General features: G+C 45.3%; 1 protein-coding gene across 2 annotated transcripts in view; it reads left to right on the top strand.

The window, feature by feature from the left end:
- The first annotated feature begins 10,968 nt into the window (after nucleotides 1–10,968).
- Epas1 (endothelial PAS domain protein 1) overlaps nucleotides 10,969–25,797 on the top strand; it is an 82,526-nt gene continuing 67,697 nt past the window's right edge. Inside the window, exon 1 of one of the 2 annotated variants that reach the window (XM_048804446.1) lies at nucleotides 10,969–11,551. In XM_048804446.1, coding sequence (XP_048660403.1) covers nucleotides 11,526–11,551 — 26 coding nt within the window. In that variant the 5' untranslated portion in view covers nucleotides 10,969–11,525. The remainder of the gene's footprint in view (nucleotides 11,552–25,797) is intronic. The other variant, XM_015479705.2, reaches the window with a different exon arrangement.

Genomic DNA, 25,797 nt, shown 5'->3' with positions numbered 1-25,797 from the left:
ACGGGGGCAGCATGAAGGCAGCCTGGTGACTATACACCAGCAAGTGAGGTATTCTCATTTGAGATCATGAGACCCTGACTACTCTGGACATTCTGTAGAGAATAGCCTGTAACAGTGACCAGGGAAAACCAAACATAAGAAAACAATGGACTAAGAGATAAGAGCCCTGGATTCCTCAATAAGCTTTGGGATCTTGGATCCCTCTCTTAGTCTAGTCTATCTGTAGATTATCTAGCTGTATCTACCATTAGTAATATCGGTGCTATTTATGTCATAGAGTCATGGTGGGAACTGGTGACAGAAAGTTTAAAAAGTTCCTTTTACAGAACAAAGGGCTATACAAAAGCAAAAGTTGTGGTTATCGACTCTCCTCCTCTGCATACTGGACACTTGTTAAATTCAATGGGTCAAGTGGGATCTGTATGAAAATAGTTTGAGTTGCTGTCCTCTGTGAACATTGTGGCTTCTGAAACATCACTCACATGGTGACTGGTTCACTGATTTGGTTAATGAAGCCAAACTCAACAGTGGAACCCCAGTGCCAGCCAGATCCTTTCGTTCAGTTCCCAGGCCAGGGACAGCTTTCAATGGGTTGTTATCAATCATCACCAGCTCCACTGAGTGAGTTGAGCTCCCCACTATGGAGAGCCACAGCTGGGATCAGAGACTTGCTTCAAGCCTGGCCCTTCTGCCAAGTCATCTCACTTCGCCCAGAAAATGGAGGAGGGAGAGTGAGGGCTCTGTAGAAACCCCTGGGCAGGTGTTCAAGTATTAATTGTGTTGTGGTTGCAGAGGGACAACTATTCCTGTTGTCAGGGGATTGAGAAATAAAGCCTGTGGCACATCAAGAGAGGTCATAGAGTTCAATGTTCCTCCAGCAATATGTCACCTGTGCCCAACCCTATCCCTGCAGGCCTGATCTGAATGGTTCATCACACACATGCACAAAGCAAAACAAGAGCAACAAAATTGCAAGGAGCTAGAATCTGGGCTGGGGATATGGTTCGGTATGACCCTTAGCACTGCAAAAAAAAAAGGAGAAGAAAAGAAAAAACAGTCCTACACTATCTGCAAGTACACTTTGGTTGTAGTATAAGTGATTTGGGGGTGAAAGCATTATACGTGCATTAAAACTCACTTGATTCTCACAGCATTGTTTTGAAGTGACCACTTCATCCCCATTTACAGACAAGGAAATTGATACTAAGAGAACTTAACGGATGTGTCCAAGATTATGAAATGAATTACAGAAATAGGACTCAGCCTAGGTCAGTCTAATTCCAAGATTGTGGGCTCCCCGGTCCTCAGGCTTACTGTCCTAAAGTATTTGTTGTATCTCTCTGTTTCTCTTTCCATGGAGGACAGAGCTGGAGACAACCTGAAAACTTCTCAGGCCAGAGATGACTGAAGACAAGCTCAACTCTTGACAATAATTTCTTATTCCACCATCTGAAGACAAAACAATCAATTAGCCAGCAATTATGAATTCTAGGACTGTGGGAGAGGCCTGGCAGGACAGGCAGGAGGCATGCATCCCTGAAAATAATTCAAGAGCAAGACCCAGCCATGTCTTGCCCAGTTGGGAGGCAGTGATGGTCACTGAGGAAGGAGCTGACCAGAGGCTGAGAGTGAAACAGAGTCAACAGCTGTAGGGAATGGGGGGGGAAGGGTGGTACCAAGGCTCAGCTGCCACTAAGGGGAAGCCAGAGGACCTTAACTGCTTCCAGTCCTGGAGCCTGGGTCTCAGTAGCCTGGACCCTTCTTGAGCACAGGAGAAGCCCAGCCCAGGGCACTGGGTGTGCCCAGAAGAGCCTGTAGCCACGTGTCAGGCTTGCCCTGGTGAGCCAGGCACAGAACACGCAGCTCCTGTCCATTTCTCCTCCAGAGCTGATGATTGGATGAGCTTCCACGGTGGCTCAGAGCCTGGATGTAATGACTGGGCTGGGTAAAGGGTTTTTTCCCCCTATGTGAGAAAAGACCCTCGGAGAAAAGGGGAAATCAGTGGGAAGGACAAATTAGTATGGATGAATTGCCGAAGGAGGCAGCTCAGTACAGTGCCCTCTAATGGTGGGGCTGGGCTAAAAGCTCCTCTGGGGTGACAAGGTGACCGGGTGTGGGGTAGGCAGGGAGGGAGGGCAGAAAAACCTGTCCTTCCTGTCAGCTGAGTCTCCCTGCCTGTCTCTCAACACTATTTTAAAAGCATAACCAGAGGCTTACTGTGCCCCCACCCGTGGGCTGAGAGGGAAGAGGAGAGAGTTCACCAGGACAGCCCTACCCTAGAAGGTAGGGAGGCAGAGAATGGGCCTCCCCTCCAAAAGGAGGCTGATGTAGCAGTGACAAAGAGTGGAAGAGGGGTCTTCCTAAAACTTAGAGAATGCTTTTGAATTTTAATATGAAATGATTTAAAATAAAAGCTTTCAAAATGTACTGAATCTGTACTACCTTAATGCACAAGATTTCTTTCTTTTTCAGTTCCTTCTGAGACTATTTTAATCTTGCTCGCACAGTCCCTTTGAAAACTCATTAGGGTATAACACTGTGATATTAATGATTTGATATGCATAATCACATTTGTATTACACTTTGTCAGGTGTTGTTAATCGTATCCCTAAATCTGTAGGGGTAGAACGATTAGCAATCCTCATCTTGCAGATGAGGAAGCCTGGACTTGGAGATGTTGGTCCAGTTGGTGGAGACTTGGACCTGAGCTTCAGGTCCTAAGAAGATCAGAACTTGGGCTTTAGGCTTTGGACTCCAAACTGTGCCCCAGTCAGTGCTCAGCAGCACGCTCTTATGCATGGACTTCTAGACCCAAAGGAGAAAATGACAGGGTTTAACTGTCTCCTGCTCTGGGTTCTACCTAGCCCAGAGCACCTGAGTCCACATAGACCCAGTTCAAGGCTGTTATATTTCTTTTTTTATTTTTAAATATTTTTAGTTGCCAATGGATTTTGAACTTTGCTTATTTATATGTGGTGCTAAGAATCAATGTTATATTTCTACTGAACTTTCCATTTTCCCCATCCCATGTCTCATTCACTTCTTCACCTTGTGGGATGAGTACCTTTAATTTTTGAGAAAAAAAAATAATTTAAGAACGAATGGGAAGAGAGATCTTTTTGCCTGGCACCTCTTCTGCCACACTCTCTAGCATTCCCCACCCCCAAGTCCAGCCCAGTGCCACTCCAAGGCCTGGCCCAGTGCTCAGTATTTTGCTTCTGGCCTGAGTGACTACAGGGCATGAAGCTGGATTGGACATAATGCCCAGCATGTCTTTTCCTTTAGTTCTCAAGAGTCCAGCTGGGCCCTTAGGAAGGAGCCCCATGAATTCTGGCTCTCACACAAAGACAGCAGTGGAAATGGTCTTCTTATCTCTGATTACCACGGTTGTAAAATGTCTAGTTGGTCATTGAAACCTTTAAATTAATTGGAAACTTCTGGAGGAAGATAAAAAAAGATATTCATTTGGAGTAGGAAATGTGGAAAAAGAAAGGAAGGGTAGAGAAGAGAAAGAGAATGGAGGTAGAGGGGATGGCCCAGGGTGAGAAATTTAGTGTACTCCCCACTGAGGTCCATTCTGGGAAGTTCTAGGGACCTCTCCCCTTGCTGCACATGTCTACAAATAATCCCAAGTTGGACTGTGGAAAATAGTTTGATTTGCCTTTGACCCTATTTAACATCCACAAGATACTATGGCCACCACAGCCACCTACCTATATATCCAGGGACACATATACCAACCACTATCCCCTCCATCTTCAAGATGGCAATCATTGGCTCTTTACTTAGAGGGGAGTCTGCTCTGGGGGATTCTGGAACTCACAGGAATTTTACTCTGATACTAATCCTACTGTGAAAAACTTTGGTGTAAAGAAAAGTTTAACGTGTTTTTTTTTAAATGTACTAAAATAGAAAGATAAAACTTTCTTGCAAAGGACCTGAAGAAGGTTCCTGGTAAGCTAAGCCAAGGGCTGCACAGGTCAAGGGCATCCTTATTCCATTCAGCAGATTCTGCTAGAGTTCGAAGAGCATGTTCATTGTTGCACTTTGGTGACATTACTGCCGTGACAGCCACTTAATTATTGGCAACAAACTCGAGGTAGGAGAACTGAAATGTCAGGACAAAAAAAAAAAAAAAAGATGAGGGTCATATCCCATTTGTGTCTGACACAGGTGTGACCATCGTCCTTAGGACATGCTGCTGGCTCAGGTGTTCTAAGCACTGTACAAACCAGTAAGAGCTGAAAATCTAAGATGGACAATAATAACTTTGAGAAAGGTTTGAGTTGTTTCTGTATGGACTGCCCATGGCTTTGAAACCTAAAAGAGAAAACTCGGTTTCTACTCTTCTTCCCTTTCTGACTAGAAAACTCCTTGAAGGATGACACCCTTCAAGATCCAGCTAGAATGTCACCTTTTCTAGAAGCCTTCCCTAATGTCTCTTCCCTCTCTCTCCTGTTCCCAGGTAGAGTGATTTCCCATCCTAAGATCCCAGAAAAATAGGGCTTGAACTTCTGAGGTAAAGTATTGTATTTGTTTAGAAGTCTGTCTCCAAGAGCAGGCTGTGAGCTTCAGAGAGCAGGGCTATGTTATCACTTACTTTTCTAAGCTGGGTTTTAACCACATTGATGTGTATGGGCTGAATACTCAACAAATGCTGAAGAATAGAAGAATAAATGCATGAGATGAATTAAAGATTTTAATGCATGCAAAGGGGATGAAGCCCAAGTGCAAAGGAATTGAAAGGGGAATTTGGAAGGTGCATTGTGTCAACACTAACATTTTATTACTTTTTAAATGAGCTGTCTACTTTTAACAGGTAAATTTAGTTTGGAATTTTCTATGTTTTTTTTCTAGCTTGTAATTATGGCCTGAAGTTTTCTTTAAAAACTTGGCATCTGAGCTTCCCTCTGTAATACTCTAATACGTGATGAACTATGGGCTCTGTCTTGGAGTCATCTACTTAGAGCTTTGCCACTATCATGCTTTTAGGCCAAAAGGGATCTCTCCTCCATAATTTACCATTTGATGAGAACCCATTTTAAAATTTAGCCTAAGATAGAAATAATAAGAGGAGTTAATCTGCTATGATATAAAATTAACAATTAAGATAGGGCATGCCAAGACCCATTGTTTAAAGCTTTTAAAATATGTCTGTCTCATCTTCCTTCTACCAGGGCCTTGTACATACTAGGCAAGCACTCTACCACTGAGCTGCTTCCCCAGACCTGGGGTAATCATTGAGCACAATGGGCATAGCTAAACTTGCCACCCCAGGATTCATATGCTACAGACTTCAATCCTTTGAGGAAACCAAGGGAAAACCCTTAAGTTTAAAATCTAAGTATTTACAAGCACATTCAAAATATTGCACCCCTGGTTTTCTTCAAAGGGCCAAGACAGGTATGCATTCAAGAGAAATGCAAAGTTATAATGAGGTTTGCCTAGGAACCTCTTTCTTGCTTGGCACTGGAGCAGCTATGAGTTGTGACTGTGGGTGCAAGTGCATTTTGGGGCATATCCACATATGCTTTAGATATTCCCTTGTATCTCTCCCTCCAAGTCCGACACCTCCAAAGGACCAGTTTCAGTCCCCAGAATGATGCAGATGTAAAAGGCCCTTACACAGTCACTGGAAATTGTAAAGGAGCAAATATTTTCCACGTTATTTGTTTATGATTTATTGAGTGCTCATTGTATGCCAACTGCCTTCCTAGGCATCAAGGCTGCCAAGATACCTCCCCATCTCGCAACTGTATCCCTGCCCACTATTAGCCTGCCTGAGTCCCCTGGGGTGGGAGGGAGGGAAAATAATGGGTAGGAAATGTCTTTCTTTTCCTTCCTCCTCTCCCCCCACCCCTGCCCCCAGTCGTTTCTTGGTATAGGTATACTTTCTCTTCAGTTTTCTCTGGCTGTAGCAGGTGCTTTCCTCTTTGGTATCTTTGTGAGATCTTTGCAGACCCCTCCAGAAGGGCCTCTTCTTCTGCCCTTACGAACCCCTCTCAACTTGCGCTTCCAGTGGTACCTCTATATTTTTCTGCTGGGCTCTCCTTGAAGACATTCACATGGACAGAATCCTCCTGAAAACCCTAGGGACCACATCTGGCCCCTGTATGTCATGCATCATACTGGACCCTGAGAGGATTGCTCATATATCCCCTCAGGAATGAAGGACAACATTCCCCCAGATGCTACCAAGGTCATACCCTTCCCCCAAGTCAGTTAACACCAATCAATGTAGGGGCAGGAAAAACAAAAATAAAAACAAAAACCCTTCACTCCACCCAGGAACAAATCTGAAAGGCCATTCCAGCTTTGGATTTTCCTTTGGGTTGGATGAGGACCTTGTTGAGGCTGCCTGGAAACTCCATTTCTCCCATGCCCAATCTTGCTTCCTCCACATCTCCTCCAGCTGCTAATGCAAAAGCACAACCTAAAAAACTTCCCACATGCTAATCTTGCCCTTCGGGGTCAGATTCTGGGGAATCCAACCTGCCACAGGCCCTATTGCCATGATTGAGGTGACCGGAAGTTAACTTCCAGATGCAGCCCTCCACTCAGCTGCCATAGGCCACTTCAGCTAGGCTTTTAGCCATGGTGGTCTCCTGCATCTCTCAAACTCCAGGGTCAGGCTTCAGGCTCTCTGCATAGTCTCCTGTGAGCCCCAGGAGAGAGGAGTAAGAAGCTCCCATCCATTCTAGGAATGGGGACGGTTCATGTTAACCAATTGCTAGTCCTTCTATATATCATTCCATGCCCTCTCTTAAGGTGGACAGTGGGTAGAGAATGCATGCAAAACCATTTTGGAAGGGGTGCAATAATAAGTTGGCACCTATTATTGTGGGAATTCAATGGAAACTGAGGCACAAGAGTTCCCTTATAATATCTTGCAATTTGCCAACACCACTCCACTGGCTGGGATAGATATCTCTGACCCTCTCTCTGAGCCAATCTTAGTCATCCAAGCTTTAGGGCAGAGCCTGGAGGCCAATGTCATTATTTTTAGTGACAGAGCACCCTCTTTTCTGTGCATGCCTTCTTCTAAGGTGGGGCTAGCATGTCCTTTCCATCAGTCATTCCTCTCACATGGGTGATATTTTATCACCTCAGAAGTCACACCCATCAGCCGGGCAGCCTGGTCAGTTCAAGCGAAATTTCTCTGGGTCCTAGAGGTGGACAAAACTGGGACTCTGGAATTTTCACTTCCTCCATTTACTCCCTCCCCACCAAATTTGCCACACCTATTGTTTAGACTCTGATTTTTCTCTTAATTTTCATATTTAAAATAATTTTAAAGTACATGAGTTATATATATATTTGCCAATTTAAATGTGATTTGTGGAAGACAAAGGAATCATTACCCCTTTAAAATGCCTGTTGATATCAGAAGCTTACTTAAAAAGTGAGTAAATTTGAATTCTCAATCTGGGAAATGCAGTGTGTGTTCAACTGGACTGTTTTATCATGGAGGAAAGGGAACCCCCTAGCACTCTCTTATAAACACCTAAGATCTTTCATTGGCAAAACCTCGTCCTTAGACCTAGCAATGGAAAACATTATTTTCTAAGCTATTGATAATCCAGGTGTGAGGGATGGAGAAGCCAGGGTTAATTATAACTGAATCCTTATCAATGAATACTTGCACATTCCAGTAGAAAAAAGTTTGGCCTCTTGTCAATAAAGTCACAGAACTCCTTGTGAAAGATGACAAATTCTGGATTTGTGGGACCCAAAGTGACAATGTTTAATAGCAGATGTAGCTTCTATGTGTGAAATGACCTCATGACTTTGGCCATACACAGGGAGTATGATTTTTCTGGTCCTGGAGTTCAGGGACATAGAGTGTGAGATCAGATTTTGTAAAATTATAAAAGGGTTAGTTTCATTTGGATGGAGTAACATGCAAGGTGAGGAAAGAAGTGGCTCAGAAAAGGCTTTTCAATATAGGAGGAGCTGTGGCCTCTGCCAGATGGTCTTTCCTTCCATCTCTGCTCTCCCTACTGCCAAATCAACTAAGTGGCCAGATGAGGGTCATATGGATAATACACAAGACAAAGTATGCATCAGACAGGGACAAGTGCACTTGCATGACCCTGAGAGTGCCTCCTTCAATTTTGAACTCTAAGGGCCTCTCTTGCCTATTCTTGATCCCACTGTGACAATGTATTGTTGAAAGTTGTCAAATACTAATGAAATATCTCAGCATGCCAAGACCTCTTCTGATAAATCACACCCATTCCAACCTGATCTCCAACCTCATCCTGGATCACACTCTTTGATAAGGACTACTGACGCCATCTTTCTTCCACCTGAGTGTTGCATCCTAAGTGCCTGCTCTTGTTTCTAAGTTAACTCCTTTCTCTAGCTTATCCTTCTAATGGAATACTTTACAAGAGAGGGAACTAAAGACCCATTCTTGCCCCTTGTTAAAACAAGTAGTTTCAGTTAATTCCCTTGGTGTCACAGCTTTTGTCCCAGAGCAGTGCAGTAAGGAGTTGTTAAGATAGGTGGGGAGATTTGCTGGGAGATGGGCAATTTGGTCCCTTTTAAGCACCTCGGGAGCTTTGCTTATGGGTGCCCTTTGCTGTCCTCTGTAGCCCTAATATCAGTGTCTCTAGAGATACCCCTCTAAATCTGGGACTCCAGGTCCCCTCTCCTATCATCTTTGAAAGGTTTCTCATTTAGTTATTCATGGGCTCTAAAAATTAAAGGAAGTCTGTATCTGGTTCACACTCTCAGCTTCTTCTTGTAAGGGTTGTTGAAATGGATCCTGGAAGAAATCTTGAGAGATCACTGGACCATTCAGCTCTACTCTAATCAAGGGTGGATCCAATCCTTTGAGGACTTTATTATCTAGGACTTTTGGTGAATCTCTCAGACACTGCCAAAATCCCAGACATTCAAAGCTATTCACTGGGATTTCTACAAAAAAAAAAAAAAAATCCTGTTGTTTATCCTTGTTTGGGAACCTTTCACTTACAGGGCAAAATCCCAATTTCACAGGCTGAACATGAGGAAGGAGCTATGTTAATATGGCTGGTCTGCTTTTAAGTGACCCTTTACTTTTCTTCTTTCTTCTGGTTTTCATTTTGTTTGTTTTTGTGCAGAGGATTGAACCTGAGCATCGCATATGCTAAGCAGACCTCTAATCCTACTTTTCCTCTAAAAAAATTACAAAAGCTCATTTCATAATCTCTACTTTACTGAACTGTTCTCTATGGGATGGAGGTGTTGTTTTGTGACCTGCCAAACACAGGACTCAGTGGCTCCAGTGGAGAATACCTGGAAGATCCCCCCGCCTCCAATCCCAAGTGAAGTAAGTAAGTTTATAGTCTATTAGAAATGTGTCTACCAACTTGAAATTCTCATTAAGATAAATAAATGTGGCTACTAGGATTGGCAGGTTGGAGAAGCTCTGAAGGAATTCACTCACCAGCTTCCTAGAAAATGTGCAATCTTTGAATTCACTGTTAGGCATGTTTTTTTGACTTCTAGGTCTATATTCATGCTCAGCAGCTCTAGGAAAATGAGAAAATATATCCGGTTTCCAAACTATCTGTTGTCCCCCACCCCATTCTACTTTTCGAATCATTTTGAAGGCTCCTGAAAGGATTCTTGCCTCTCTTCCTGTGTGGAAGGTGCACAGGGGGTGGGAGGGGACACCTTCTGAAACAAACCTATTTTCCCCAAATCGTTTCTGCATCTGATTCTAAAATAAAATGTTGCCAGAAGCGAAAGGGAGAGGAACAGCAAGGGTTCTGCCCCAGAGCGTACCAGTTCTTGGGCCCTCGCTTTCTCTTAAACTCACAACTGTGAGTCTCTTGGGCCCTTCTGCAGGCTTCATAATTAAGGACCTCCCCTGCTCCTTCCTGAGGTTTCTCAGCTGGATCACACAATATAGGTAGGGAATGGGAAGAATCTAAGTGCAGAGCCTGCGCACAGAACAGATCCCAGGCAGCATTCAAAGCGCAGGTGGAAAATCCCGGTGAGCCCTTGGATCCACGATTTCCCAAAACAGTAGCTTTTACCATCTCAAGACATCTTGAACCTTGAATAACTCGAGCGCAAGTCTGAGACCCAGTGACTTGAGGAGATGCAGCTCTCACCCCAAGGTCACACTGGAGAACCAATTCTGAACTCATCGGAGCTTGCACCGAGATGGGAGGGATATTGAGGGAAGAGCGCCGCAGGCCAGATAGCTCTAAGGCCTTGCTCTCTCGCATCCCCGCCACAGCCAAACCGCCCAGCACAATCCCGCAAACAACCCGGAGGAAGTATTGGGTGGGTGCAAACCCTACTTCCATTTCATCGCACGGTTTCTCTCGGATCTATTTCCCTGCCTTTCCTCTCAGAAGGCAAAGTTAGTTGCGTTCCACCAAAAACGTGTGCATCGCCCAGTCAAAAAGCGACGCGGCAGGGGTCCTCAAAATTATTCCCACCCGGCCGAGGAGCGACACAGCGGGACAAGGGACGCGGGAGCGCAGCGCGGTGGAGGGTCGCTGCGAGGTCCAGTTGCGCGCGGGATCTTCCAACGCCCGAGGTCCACTTCTCGTCCCAAGGGCACTGCACGGGTGGCGAGGACATAGGCACCATGGCACACTCCCGCCGTCGCAGCACTTCCGAGGAACTCGTTGCCACCACTTGGCCCCTCACAAACTGTGCCTCCTGGGAGCGAAGTGCACAGGGGGTTACCCGCCATCGGGGGAACCTCAAAAACAACTCGCAGAACCGCGGAGCGAGCCGCGGAGCGAGCCGCGGCACCGGCGGGCCGAGGCCAAGCGGAGAGCGGGGGCAGGAGGCGGGTCGGTGTCAGGGCAGAGGCTGCGGCCGCGCCTCCCCATTGGCCCAGACGCAGTGGGAAGCCTGGGCGCGCGGCCGGCGCGGGCGGAGCCTGCTAGCGCGCGCCCGCCCCCTGCGCTCGCGCCCTCGCACCCTCCCCCCGCGGGCCACCCGAGTTTTTAAAGTGGGCTGGCAGCTGCGGGAGCCCGACATTCGGGAGCGGCCAGCTGCACAGCTCCGGCGTCCGCCGCGCTCCGCCCCAGCTCTCCTGAGGCGGCCGTACAATCCTCGGCAGTGTCCTGAGACTGTATGGTCATCTCAGCAGCCGCGCCCGCCTGGTCCCGGACTCCTACCAACTCCCGCCGTCCAAGCCACTTTCTTTTCTTTTTCTTCTTCTTCTTTTTTAAACTCAGAAAAGTGACTCCTGTCCAAGGAGAAAAGGAACTTTGATTCTCTTCTCGCCGCTCTCTTTTCGCCTGTGACAACCTCCTCCCACTCCTTTCGCCGACTCCGCCTCCTTGTGCAGGTTCCTCCCTGTCACCTCTCTCCACCCCTCCCCCGCACTTAGCCAGACGCCCGCAAACTTCCACCTGACTGTGCGGGACTCTTGGACCTGCGAGCACCAAGGACCTTTCATACCCGCCCGGGTCTCAGGGAGCAGACGAGGGCCACAGGGAAGGCAGCGTTTGCAGCCCCCACCGACCGGGAAGCCCAGGTGTTCGACGACTCCAAGAGCCATAGCCACGATGACAGCTGACAAGGAGAAGAAAAGGTAAGCGGGCGTCAGATTCGGCAAGGAAGCTGGTCAGAGGTAATGGCCGAACTGCGGCGGGGCTGGCGCTACCGGGAGCGGTTGGGAGAGGCGTGCAGAAAGTCTTCGGGCCAGAGGTTCGGCTTGGAGGGTTTTGAGCTAGAGAGCAGGTGTCGGGTTTGGGAACCTGCGTTTTAGTATTGCAGTTTTGTGGTTTGAAGGAATCGCGAATCCGTGCGTGCAATGAGACCCGGAGACCCAAGGAGATGACCCTGAGGTCGAGGGTGCTCCCGCGGCGCCTTTCAAATCTCCGGTCTCGGGGCACCAAACTACCGCGGCCAGCTGGTTGAAATGTTTCTGGGTTGATGCCTACGATTTTCCCCAGTCTCACAAGTAGGGGCAGCAGCCACGCCTCTCTACCTCCAGACCCCAGGTCCTTCCAAATGCTCTCCTATGCCTGCGATGAGCCCCAAATTAGTAAGGAAGGGGTGGAAGTCGGAGTGAGACGAAGGCACGTGCCCCAGAGGAGAGAGGGCCGAGGTCCCAGGCTCCAGACGCCACTGAAACTTGTAAAGCCCCTTTTCTTTCAGCCCGCATCTTGATTCCGTAGGAGAGTGCGTAGTGACCTGGATTGCCCTGCGGGGGCAGGTGTCTTAAAGTGCAAGGAGGGAATGGCGACACTGAGAGTCTGACTCCTAAGAGGACAGAGAAGGGCAGCCACCAGCAGCCCGCCTGTCCTCTCCAATCTTTCGGCTCTGGGTGAGAGGCGACTGGGTTCAACTCTCGCTGCCCTCCCACCTCCTCCGGTCAGCACTGGGTCCCTAGAGGCCGGCCTTCTCAGAGCGAGGGTTGGAGTGCACAGCTTCGCGGCTCAGATGTGGGTACCGCCTTACCTCCCGCAAATATACGTGGCTGCCGCCTGGCCACTTAACTCCTCTCTCCACCAGCGCGGTCCCAGTGGGCTAGAGCTTCCCATTCCCGCGCTTGACAGGGCTGGGCTGCAGGTGAAGCCACAGAAGACCAGGTGGTGACCCGGGGGTGGTGCGGGACCCGGTGGACCGACCCATGAGGGGAGAGCCTGAGTGGCTCGGAGGGCTCTGTGCTGGAGCGGATTTGCCCTTTTCCGCTGCCACTTTGGGACCCGAGCCAGAAACAGTGTATCCTCCGGGTCGAAAGCGGCGGCTCCCACCTCGGGGCACCGATAAGGATTTGATAAACCAGAGCGGATCGCACCCGTCCTGGCTGGGCGCCCGGGCCCTTCACTCCCAGATCGCTAGGGGAGGGGATTGAGCTCCGCTCGCCATTCTGGCCGAGCCCCCTTCCAGAGTCACCTCACCAGCCTTTCAGAGCTGTGTGAGAAGCAGCTCAGGCCAGCTCTCGTTGCCCCTTAAATGTCGCGCCCCCAGGCCCGAGGCAGGTGAAGGAGCCCTTGACACACTGCCCTAGCGTCCGCAGGGCCCTCGGAACAGCTCTGAGGTCCCTGTGTCTTGAGAGCAGCTAAGCAAGAGAAAAGACTCTAAGATTCCAACGCTTTTTGTAAAGCTAGCCATAATACCAATACTAATAATCGTTGGGTCAAACAACGAAGTTATAGACCGCCCCTCGGGAGCACTCTGGGTTCCGGAATCGGCGAGGGAACTTACTGTACATTTTACTACTGTGATGCCTATCGGCCAATGTCGCAATCACGGGGTGGGGCCTGATGGTAATCTTGACAAATGTGTGAAGTGTCAGCTTCTCCCGCGCGCGCCGGGTCCTGTGTTATTATGTATATCAGTCTTCCCTAGAAACTTGGGAGCAGGGGGGAAATGATTGCGACACGCCCGGCTTCGGCGCCTCCTTGTTTTGAGCTGATGGAGAGATGGAGGGAGCCTGAGCCGAAAGAAAGTTGTGTTACTGAGACTCCAAATTGTTGGTGAGAGTGGCAGCTTTAAGAACTACTGCGGGGACTGCCTTAGAACCCCCTATGAGGCCACTGCATGTGTTGTGGCAATGCCCCCCCCCCCCCGTGGCAGTGCCACTGTGCTTGCCCTCTGAGACCGGCCTGGATTTTTGTGCAGAAGAATGGCAGGACACACAGAGTGTCCCTCCCCATTCACAGAACCCTGAGTAACTGTCCAGTTTCTGTTGGACTAATCATTTTGAGACTGATTTACTTTTGGCATTTGTCTCTGTTTGCTGGTTGCAGGCTTCTTGGAGGACCAAGATGAAATTAAAAGATGTGAACCAATAATACATCGAATGTTGATGTTGTCATGTAAGCAGCTGTTGAAAGCTTTCCTGAGTGCCTTACACAGGTGGCATGACACCCTGGGAGCTCCCCACAGATACTTCTGCCTATCAATTGTTGAAAAGATTTGTGTTTCTTTTGGTTCAAGAGACATTTCTTCTTGAAAATATAAGGCCAGAAGCACTTTTGCAACGTTTTTTCTAAGAATAGCCTGTCAAGAAGTGGGCAGAATGGTCATATGTGGATAAATATGTTAATACGTTCGTAATAACACAGACTTTGCTTTTAAATGTTGGCTGGCAGGCAGGCCTTGAGAGAAGGTACTAAAGTGATTTATTTAGGGTTTTGGTGGTGGCAGTCTCATTAACTAGCAGGGTTCCTGATACTAGCTAAATGTGGAAGTTCCTGAGCTTGGGGATTGAAGGGTGATTCTGGTGAATGTCAATGAGATCCTTGGATATTCAGGGATCAAAGTCCTGTCCCAAAGCCCAACTGGAGTCTGAGCACCTTTCAGTAATGCTTCTTACTACTTAGGGTGAGGGCAAAGATGGAAGGGGAATAGAAGTCACCTGGACCAGAACTTTCCAAATGTTCTCCCTTCCCATGCCAGCTGGACTTAGTTGTTCCCTTAATAAAATAAAATCAAAGTCCATTTTTTTTTCCAACTTTGAAGGAAAAATACTGCTGGACAGTTTTTCTCAATTGAAGCTTATTTTTTAAATAAAGATTTCTTCAACATTTGATATCAGTTTTCATTGCATTACCAGAAATGCAGGAGATGGCACAGAAATGATGTAACACATGATCAGTTCAGATATTTAAATTTTAATTTATACAATTTTCATCATGTCCAATAGATTGCTGTAGTTTCAGTTTTTGTTTTTGTTTTTCCAGTGTCACTGATGGGGACTTTAGGATTATTTTATAAAGGATTGTGAAAACAAGCTAGCCAAATATTTCTCTTTCTGGGTAAGGCCCAGAGGGTTCAAATGACTTCTCTGGTCACAGAGCAAATTAACTGATAAGAACAGAATCTTGACTCATTATCTTCAATTAGTTTTTATTTTTTCTATTGTTCACAAGAGTACCCCCAGCCTTGTAATGCCTCTAGAGTAAGAATGATTTCCAAAGGATTAATGCACCCCACACCATACTCCCCAAGCCACTCAAAGTTGTAGAGTCACTTTTCTAGATAATTAAGACTCTTTAGGCTGCTGTAGCAGTAGTAATTCTATTCGCTTGTTTGGAAAAAAAATAAGGAAGTAGAATTGGTGCTAGTCTCAGTATCTGTAAACTTTGGGAAGTATAAATTCATTATTTTAGTGTTCTCCTTTTATTTCAGTTAGAAAAAAAATGTATTTATAAAGGTAGAACTTACTAAACAAAACCAGTGCAAGGATGGCTCTCAGTGGAGCAGATTGCTTTGAGAAGTACAGAACATTCCCACAGCTGCTAGACTGCTTGCTTCTTCTATGAAGACAGTTAGCATTTTCACTATAAGTGAAAACCATGAGATTAAAATTGTCTAATTTGCTTAAAATCTAAATCAATCTCTCTATCTCTCCATGTATGCGTGTGTGTGTGTGTGTGTAGGAGATTTTCAACTTTCTAGGAATCTATTGTGTAAAGTGTTTAGAGATAGAAGGAACCAGTTAGATAATTCTTAATGCTCCAGGACTTAGCCTAATACATTTGAAAATACTTGCAGTCATTAATTATCTCAGAATTTTGTCTTTTCCACTTTTCAGGAAATCTGTTGTATCCATTAGTTGCTTTTCTCTGTTTTCCCCAGTTCTATCTTATACCAACACGATGGTTTCCCTTTTCATTTTAGCTTAACAAATCTTCTCTTTTGCTTTTAGTATCAGCCATCGCTGGTAGAGCATAACAGGTTGAACATATTGGTATTATACAGTTGGGAATGTTTGCTCATGGGACCCCTGGAACCTGTTAACCCTATCCTCACCTGACGTTCCATTTTGCCTCTTCTCATGATGATATTCACTCCAAGATTTATAAATTAATATAATAATAAACTGTGTTGAACACCTCCTTCTAATGTGGATAGAATACTGAAGACAAGAAAGAAATTGGAGATTTGGTCCTTGCCTTCAAGTTGCTCAGTCTGATTGGAGGGGAAAAAGGAATACTTAAGAAAACTTCCATTTTGAAGTAGTTGAGATGTGGGGGTGGGGTTCTATATATCTTAAGGTGATTGATTTCTAATGTAATAAATCATGCATATTCCCGATTTCAAATTTTAAAAAAGTAATGAAAAATCCTTTTAATATTGATTGTATTGGTTTCATATGTGTCAAAACATGTCAAAACTGATCAAATTGCATACTTCAAATATGTGCATTTTATTGTACTTTGATTTTATCTCAATAAAGCTAAAAAAAAAACAGAAATTTTCCCTGAAAACTTAAGTAGCTGGCAGGTTTCATGTAAATTTTCTGTAGGGATCAAACATTTTGACTGGTTAGCATTTCAGGTAATAAACACACACACACACACACACACAATTATTTAAGTGTACTGTGTGTGTTCTGAGTGGGTGAGTTGGTTCAATGCCTCTGGACTCACACAGGAGAGGTGAATATAAAGACTGGCTCTCAGGGAAGGCCCAATGGGAGAAATTGGTATGGGGTTAAAAAAAAAAAAAACATGGAGCGTTCAAGAGTGTATCCTCTATCATGAACTTTTACGGCATACACTAAAAATCTCCCAAAATTGGCTGTTTTCAGTACTTTACACACAGCTGTTTTAGGTGAGGGACGTGGAAGGAGGCATCTAGTAGGAGTCTGCATGAGTAGCAGGGACAGAGGTTTTTGATTCCACTAACAGTGGAGACAGCTATGATTCTAGAAAGGCCATAAAGGGAGAAGGGTTTTTTTTTAAACCTGGCTTTGTAATCGGGGTGGTCTGTGAATCTCTGAAATTGTGTGCAGGTTGTTATGTATGTAAGTTGTTTTTTTTTTTTTAATTTTTTCCTAAAGGAGGTCTGTTCAGCACTTAATAGCCTTTCAAAAGTTGCATGATTTGAAAAAGGCAAGCCCCTACCCTTGGATGCCTAATTTGGTAACTGTCTTAATGTTTCAGGATCTTTCTGTTTGGGTCCCAGATGGCTCCTACATTTCTCCAACATTGTCTTTCCCTGTCGTGGGGGTGGGGTGGGCAGGAAATTGATGTGTGCATCTAATAAAGATTTTGTGGTGCAGCTTAACCTTACCTGCACCTGGCTGGTCTGTCTGTGCACCTGTGTATCTGCCCTCAGTAACAGAAGGAAGGAAGCTGAATGCCCTGCATGGGGTTAATTCTGGTATAATTCATTTTGTTAATGCTTCTTAAAGTGTCTGTGAAGATCATTATTCTCAGCTTTTCCATTATTATCAAACAATTATTTGGAGATCCTCTATTCCCTAAGAACGTAGGTGCCCTTAATTGGAAGTATATATGCAGAAGGACAAAACAAAAGCTGAATAGGCAGTCATTTGTGCCAGCGCTGTCCTGAGAACTCTATGTGGATTAACTCTCTTAATCCTCATAACAACCCTGTGAGATAAGCCCTGTTATTATTCCCACTTCACTGATGGGAAAGCTCAAGTATAGCAAGGTTACTGCCCAAGGTCATGGGTAGCATCGGCACAGCTGAGATTCAACCTGGGCAGTGGGTGGAATTCATATTCTACCCCACCACTGTTCCATGCCTCCTCACCTTGCCTGAGACCCATAAAGCATTTAATGTCATGTCTGCATGTGGTAAGCACTCTATAAATGATAACTGATTTTGTTGTGTTTATAATTATTATAATGATTTTTTTTCTTTTGTGACTCATCACTTGAATTAAACCTCACACACTGGCAGGGATGGAAGATGTAAAGGGTAGAATTGAAACTCCTGGAATTTCTTATTTTTGATAGATTTTCCTCAACTCTGACAGGAGGTGGTTCTTCACTGCTCCTGGAAGTTCAAAGCTCTTCACCTCCCACCCTTGGCTGGTGGCAAGACTTCAATAACTACCCAGCCTTCAGACTTCATTGTGCAGGAGGACTTGTTAGAGGCTCTTCCTCTGTGGCTTCTGAAGAACCATCTAAAATCAAGATGCACAGGACTTCCTCTAGTTCTTTTGATCTCTTGAAATTGTAAGCACAGGAAGGAAAGAATGGATGGGGGATAAAGAATAGCTATGATTATTGCAATCGTATGCTGCATTTCTGTAGAAGCCTTTCACTGGAAAGCACCAAGCTTTCATAGCTGTTGCACCACTGGTCTTTACACTGTGGATCTAGAGAGCTTCTGGAGAGTTCCCAGTGTTGTAAACCATAATTGCATTGATGCATATCACACCAGAGGGAGAAGCCAGCCATATCAGCAACTGTGTTGCAGTGTGTGTGGTGGCTCTCCATGAGTATGTACCTCTGATGGCACCTGCAGACTTGTACGTTGGTGCCAGTTGTCCAGTCCTGCTGTTGGAAGACACAGAATTGATTTGAAAGCATGAAGTCTAGAAGAGTGTCGAGCCCCTTTGAGATCTCTAGAGCCAAAGAGACAGGTACAGAATGGACCAGAATGTTATCTACTTCTAAGTGGCCTTTTCTCTAACCTCTCAAGAAATACTGGTTTGCATGACTGCTTTAGGCTGTTTCCAGAGGTTTCTAGTACATCAGCAAAACTTCTGTTACAGGCCATCACCACCAGAAGCTTCACATGTTCCTAGGGGGCACAGTTTCCCACCTTGACTTGGAAATATTCTTCAGTTTTACAGTTATGCATAATTTCTATGCCAGATAATGATTCCGGGAAGCAGATATTTCATAAAGGATAGTTTTCCAATAAGGAAAGTGAACACATTAAAATTTGCCATGTACTTATCGGGCATTTTCTTAATTCCACAGAGTCATAAAGTGAATTGTTAGAATTCTTCTTATATAATCCCATGACTTCCTGTAATTTCCTTTCTTATAGCACTTTCTAATTAAAAAAAATATCAAATCTAAGAGACAAGTGCTAGGAATCATAGCAAATTAGTGATTTTACTTGGTTAGGCTTTGTAATCAAGCATGAGGATGCAAAAATTGATCCATAAAGCAGCACTCGTGACTGTGATGTTGGAGGTTAACCCCCGCTGCCCTGTTGGCTGCCCCCGAAAGTTGAGGGTACAGCCAGAGGCATTCTTAGAAGTTAACCAATGTCTAGACAACTTTGGTTGCCTCTTTTGATCTCATTTTTAGTTTGAGGTGCCCTGGTTTAGGTCTCTATGTGAAACTCTTAGTTTGCTATGAGTAAGAGGAAACAAGGGCTCAATCTGAAAAAGTTTAGAAGTCTTTTACAAATCCTTTAAAATATATCAATTTTAGTATTTTTTAAATTGTCATTTAAATCACTATGCTGTGTGTCTATCTAGATGGTGTTCTCTGTCTCCTAATGTTTGATTACTACTAACAAACAGAAATACTCTACTCCTGATAAAACAAACTTTTTTGTCACCACTTTGTGTAAAACAAACTTTTCATACTGTCACACTTTGCCCTAATTCCCTTTGGATAGGGGGACAGGGAGGGAAAAAAAAAGGGTAATACATTATACTCATCTTGCATTTGAGAGCTGGAGTTGCAGAATAAAGCAAACCACACTCTCTAAAGCAGAACCTAGGAGTGGGCTCAGGTTTCCTTGGTGAATCTCAGCCCATGTACCACCTTAGGCTCTAGCTTCAAGGTAACAAGCCAAGAGCACAAAGGAGTGACTCAAACTGCAACGCTAACTCTTCTCATTACTAGTGAGTAATTACAGCAAATATTTACAGGCCTCCTTCCTACCTTTACGACTTCCTGTTGCTGAAGCACTTTGGAGTATTGAGAAAGATTGTTCTGGAAAAATACGTCATACACAGTTGCAGGAAAGAATGCTTTAAGCACACAGAAAAAAATCAGTTACTTTGTTTATGAATTCCACGTGGAAACAAGAGAAAATTATGCCTGTGCGTGGCTCTTTGAGAATCCTGAATATCAAAACCAGTTTTTAAAAACTCAATTCTGACTATGGGGAAATGGCACAAATGATATTTTTAAAGAGTCCTCTAGAAATAATAGAACTATACAAGTTAGTGAAGTAAAATTTGGGATTGAAGCCTGGGCCAGTAGATAAACCTCTTTTATGAACAAATGACCTCTACAGTATTTTATGAGCATATGACTACTACAGTATGTTTCCGAATGAAAACAATTATGCTTAATAGATTAAATCAGGGCATATAAAATATGCCATGTGGGGGATTCAGGAATCTAGAACAATATTATTTACTTTATAAAGATTCCAGAATAAATCCTGAGAATGCTCATTGTCTGTATATGGAGTTTAAAAAGCAGTCAGTGAAATTGCTTGCTCAGTAAGTTTCTGTAAACCACTGTACCTTTATATTTCTCTTCTATGTGTCCAAGAGCTCTCAGATACTATTTTAGAATGGCAGCACTCACTCCAGCACTGGCTGAGGTCGATGGAGCTAATTTTGGTGCCCAGGGTGAGGGGAGAGAAAAGGCCGGTACAGAGCCAAAAGGCTTTCTGGTCCTGGGTTTGGAGCAGTATGGTGTTACCAGACACACCACATTTCACCTTTAGAACCTTATTTGTATGCTTGCACAACAGGTGTTTACCCAGATATTCAGATAAGGAAAGTATGAAGGTCACATTTCACTGGTGACAGGGGAGCTTCTATAAATGTAACCATATCACCATGCAGTAGGAGTCGGTCATCGATTCTATTTGGGGGACTGAGGGGTGGGTGAGGCATGGGAGCAAGGCCCTTTTCGGCTTCTCTTATTGGCTTTCTTGCCATCTCTCTGCTTGCCTTGGCTCAGCTGACATGCCCCTCCCATTTGGTGAGGCCCTTGGACATGGTCAGGAAGCTAGGGAAATCCTCCTGGTCAACTGGGTGGTCTGCTACTCTGGAGTCTTATGGTGTTCCATGGAAATTGGTGCCCCATGCGTTGGCCTGCTATGTGACTGACTGGGAAGCACTCTGACTGCTGACATAGCTTTCCTGGCCTCTCAGACAATACTGGCACAGTGCCAATGCTTGTCCATATTTTAGGTCACCTCTGCAGGGTTGCGCTGTCCTGGAAGCATGATCTTTAATGTGGGAAGCGGGTTTCTTTTGTGACCTTGGGCATTTCTCTGAATGATCTCTAAGATCAGCTACATACTTGGGGCCTGAATGAAGACGTGGGGCCATGGCCCAATTTTCTTTCCAAGGGCAGCCTTCATGGCAGTGGGGGGTAACTTCACTGGCAACAAGTAGCCTACCCCAGCTCTTTCACTCCCCTCACAATCATCCAGGGTACTACTTGAGTTCAGAGACACAAGCCTCTTCTCTCTGCTCCAAAGAAGTGTCATGGTACTCGTTCCTGCCTGCTCCCTCACACTAATCCACACCTGGATGCTTCTCTTCCTACCCAAATAGCTCTTGTCTTCCCAGTATAAGCCCAAGTTCCCAATTTACTGGAATTCTGTAGTAACTCTCACATTGAAATTTCCCCCTCCATTCCTTACTAGCTCCTGGTTATATTTGCCAAAGAGCCTGATTGTATTTCCTTGTTATCTAATGACATTTTATTTGTTCTTGCCTTTCCAAGAAGATTGCATGTTGCTTGCTAAAGAGCAGGGATGTCTAACTTTTCTGATGTGCCCTGGAATACCTTGGGTTTTTGTTTTCTTGGCTCTGAAATCATGTTCAGTTAAAAAAAAAAAATCATGCGATTACTTTGTTGATGTCCCTTGGGCTATCTTGAGCTATTTGGAAAGCTTTCCTCTTGGGCTCTGCTTTCCCCATGTAGATATGAACCCTTCACTGAAAAAGAAAAAATTGGAGGGACCACAGGAAAACATGATATTATATCAAATTCAGGCCTCATGCCAGTATTATGCAAATGCTTCACATCAAGAATGCCTTGTAGGGCTGGGGTTGTGGCTCAGTGGTAGAGTGCTTGCCTTGCATGTGTGAAGCCCTGGGTTCTCTCCCCAGTACTGTGGGAAACAAACAAGATTGCTCCATACACTAAGGCAAACACCAGCCAAACAATATACTCCAGCTTAATCTCAAAGTTAAAAAATTTCCAGGTGGGAAAGTTGTGCAAGGGGCACCAGCTCTCAAAGAGCATCTTCCCTGGGAAGCCTTCTCTGATTAGATTTGCATTGGTTATCCTTTTGTTTATTTGGCCTTCTGTTTGTATTTTATTATTTGTACAGTGCTTTGACAACTTGCTTTTGAGTATGTGTGTTTGTCTCTCATGAATAGTGAGGTGGTAAGCCCTTAACCAGCTGGGACCCAGTCATCTTTTTCTGTTCTTTCTTCCCATAGCACCCAGAACAGACCTCTGTTCTGTCCACATTTGAGGTGTTCAGTAGTTATTTGTAGACTGAGTAATTCTGTGTTAGGGATTTGGGGAGATCTTGTAAATAGATCTTGTGTGCTGTGAATAGTTAGAAAAAGGAGTGATTGACATAGATAGAGGAAGGTTTAACAGAGGAGCATTAAGGTCTAGATCTTGAAGATTAGGTAGAATTTGGATAGGCGGATGGTTGTAGGGCATTTCAGTGTGGGTGGACAGTAGGATAAAAATGATGAGGCAGGAGTAAGCAGAGTGCACAGGCCAGGGCTGGTGAGCACCTCCTTCCAGAACTGAATCCGAAGCTCTGTTACCAGATGAGAGGGGGGGGGGGGAGGGGGCCTGGGCTGGTGCTGGGAATTTAGAGACAAGACTCCCAAGTTATATTTAATAGAAATCTTAGGCTGCCTTGGTACATCAGGAGCTGTGCCTCCCTCTTTTGGAACATGAGGAGCTGCTCAGGACACCACCAATATCTCTCTAACCATGAGCCTGGTGCTAGTGTGAGAACCCAGGGGTGGTTGGAGGAGCTCACAGTTGTCCTTCATAATATTGACCTCAAAGGGCCTCCATAGACTGTAGGAAGTCAGTCATCTGTGAAAGTACCCTTGGCCTAAACCAGCCCTCAGGGTAATAAACACCATATATCACCTCCTGGGGTGCAGAGCAAGCTGTATAGAAACAGCTTGCTGGACCCTAAAATTCCAGTGACCCTCAACTTCATGTTTCTTTGTCCGTCTCCTTGATACTTTGATAAGGACTTTCATTCTCTCCCTTCTTGTCCTTTCTCATTATAGAAAACTAGGACATCCCTTTTGAAGGGAATTGGGCAGTTAAATCCAAGTCCGATCATCCCTTTTGTCAATTTCTGCCAATAACTGTTTATCACACATCCAGTACAGAGGGCCATGGCCAAGCTGTTCCTTGACCTTCTCCTTTCCTGTTATGCAGCCACACCATCCCCTAAGCCCAAGCTCTGCTCTTCTTGGGAAGAAGCTTCCAGAATAATTAAAAAAAAAAAAAATGAGGAATCGTCTTTCTGGAGTCACCTGGGTGGGGCAGCTAAGCTGTTTTCCCTTCCCCCAGCAGGTGTAACCTTTCCCCTGGAGGAATTTAGAAGCACTTAAGGTCATAGCTAAACACTTGTGGGCCAGGTCTTGGCCAGAGATCCCAAACCACTGGACAGGATCCCACTCCAGGGACAACAGAGGCCAGCGAGTCTCATCCAAGTCACGTTAGCTTACCCTGTCCAATGGTACTTCGAGGGAGGCAATAAATCCTGAAGGCTCTTGGCTTGAAATCTCACATCACAATGACAGCTGAATGTCTCACCTCCCATTGCTTTTATTCTTTTTTCTACCCCTTGGTGATCAATAAATGGTTTGGAACAGGGAAACTAATGCCCAGCCCAGGTAGGGTTGGCCTGTGTCCATGGTTCACTCAGCAGTCTGCTCTGAGAGCATCAGGACTGAGCCCAGAGAAGGCCCCCTGGAGCTAGGTGGGAAGGAGGCTTCCTCATCCAGGACCTCAGAACCAAAAAGGGACTGTAGGTGTTGAGAGCATCAGAGCACAGAGCAGCCCGGCCAAGACCGTGGGGCCATTTGGGCCATTTGGGCATGCCCTAGGAAGCTGCCTCTGGGAGGTTTTTTAAAAGCCCCCAGGTCAGAGAGCGGTGTTTTTCAAATCTTGGCATAGCTACAAATGTGAATCTGGAATCTTCCTTCCCACAGCTCCATTTAGGCATCAGGAAGAGAGAAGAAAGGTATCTTAATCAAGCTCTCTGTTACTGGCCATCAGGGAAGCCTGAGAACAGTTCCATGTCTGTCCCTTTGTGTTCACTTTCTTTTCTTTCCCAAAGTAAAAAGTCCTTTTGAAAAGTTTGAATTTTGCTTCTGCTGAACTTTCCCACCTTGGTCAGTGAGATGCTGGGACCTGGGCATATCCCAAGCAAGGTGTGTACCTAATTCCACCAGCCAGCTCAAGGCATTAGGAGATCCCGGGGACCAGAGAACCCAGGTGGAAAGGAGTTCAAGTGACTGGAAATACTGGTCCTTCTGTCCTGAGCCATGTCTTTCTTGAGCACAGCTGAGACCATTTTCCATTTCCAGATCAACATGCACCTTATGATTCTGGGCCACCTGTACATCTTAATTTTTCTTTGGGTTAGATCTTCAGAGCCCATATTTATTGGGGGGAGTAAAAAACCTGAATTCCTTTCTTCCAAAATTAGTGTCAGGATGACCACAAGGGTTCTGAGTTTCTTAGCCTTTGTCTTGCCATAGAGGTTATACATGCCTCTGGGCCACCTTCTCTTGTTTTGTGTCCCTGGCAAAGCTACCTTCCCATGAGGTTCAAGGGAGCTCTCAAAAGTCTCTAGGCATCTGGAAGACTGTTCTAGATATTTCTCTGACTTGTGTAACCTAGAAAGGGAGATTTAACTTCTTCACATGTTTTCCATTCCTAAATGGGGCAGGGGGTGGTCACACATACTTGCTGCTTTCTCAAATTTCTATCATGAGATTGAAACCAGCTAGAGTTTCAATTAAAAAAACACACACACACACACACATTTAAAAACTCACTTTTGCAACCATTATCTAAATGGAAAGACCTTTGAAAAGTATAAAGTGCAGACCATCAAGGCATCCTTATTAACGGCAGAGCAATATAATCATTAGGCACATTATTACCCTCTGGAAGCGATCTGACTGCATTTAGAAGGGAGGGAGACTTGGGAGAATCTAAAAGAAGACTCTGGTTCACAAGCAGCCGAATGTCCCTCTGTTAAGGCTTTTGAGGGCCATGGGCTCCTGCCAATCACGATTTGAGGGTTTGAGTGATGTTTTTGCCCATACCCTGAGAATGATGAAATCTGATAATACTAAGGGACCAAGGGAACTTCCTGGATTCCTGATAAAAGGTCCAGCCTCAGATATACCACATTCCCTGCCTGGCCTGTCCCTCCACCTCACCCCCATGGAGAGGGAGAGGGTGCAGTCCAGCTGTGATCCCGTCAAGAATGAGTCCTAAACAAACATACAAACAAAAAGATGCCTTCAGTGTAACACACCAGATCTCTAAACCTCTAGGGCTATATCAGCACTATAAATGCCAGGGGCCTACTTGTGGCTTTGCATCTTATGAGCAAGACCTAATTGTGGGCTAACAAAGAGAGGAAATGACTTGACCTAGGTCTATAAGAGCTCAGACAACCTATTAGAAGGCCTAGAAACAGAGGTGAACGTGGACCCCTGGAAGATACCTTGGCCTCCTGGCGTTACTAGAAGTGGGAACAAGGCTTTGGGAACAGAAGCCTGGCTCTGCTGCACACTGACCGTGAGACTTGGCAGGTCACTCGGCTCTGGCATTGGACCCATCATCTGTAATAGGTCCCATACCCACACGTCTAAGCTTGCTCCTCTTCAGCCCCACCCCTGAGGCAGGCCAGCTGACTTGCCTCTGCTTAAATATCACCTCCTGAGGGAAGTCTTTCCTGACCTCTCTCAGTTAATCTCCATCCTGTTCTTTTTTCTTTTTGAACCTACACTTTTCGTGTGTTGGGATGTATTTGTTTGCTTGTTATCCGCCTTCCCACCCCATTTGCAAGCTCTGTGAAGGCAGGACCTGCCCGCCTTCTCACCTCCCACCCTCA

The sequence above is a fragment of the Marmota marmota genome, unplaced genomic scaffold, assembly GCF_001458135.2.
Source record: "Marmota marmota marmota unplaced genomic scaffold, marMar, whole genome shotgun sequence".
Classification (NCBI taxonomy): domain Eukaryota; kingdom Metazoa; phylum Chordata; class Mammalia; order Rodentia; family Sciuridae; genus Marmota; species Marmota marmota.
Note: the sequence above shows the minus strand (reverse complement) of the source record. Positions and strands in the feature narration are given on the sequence as shown.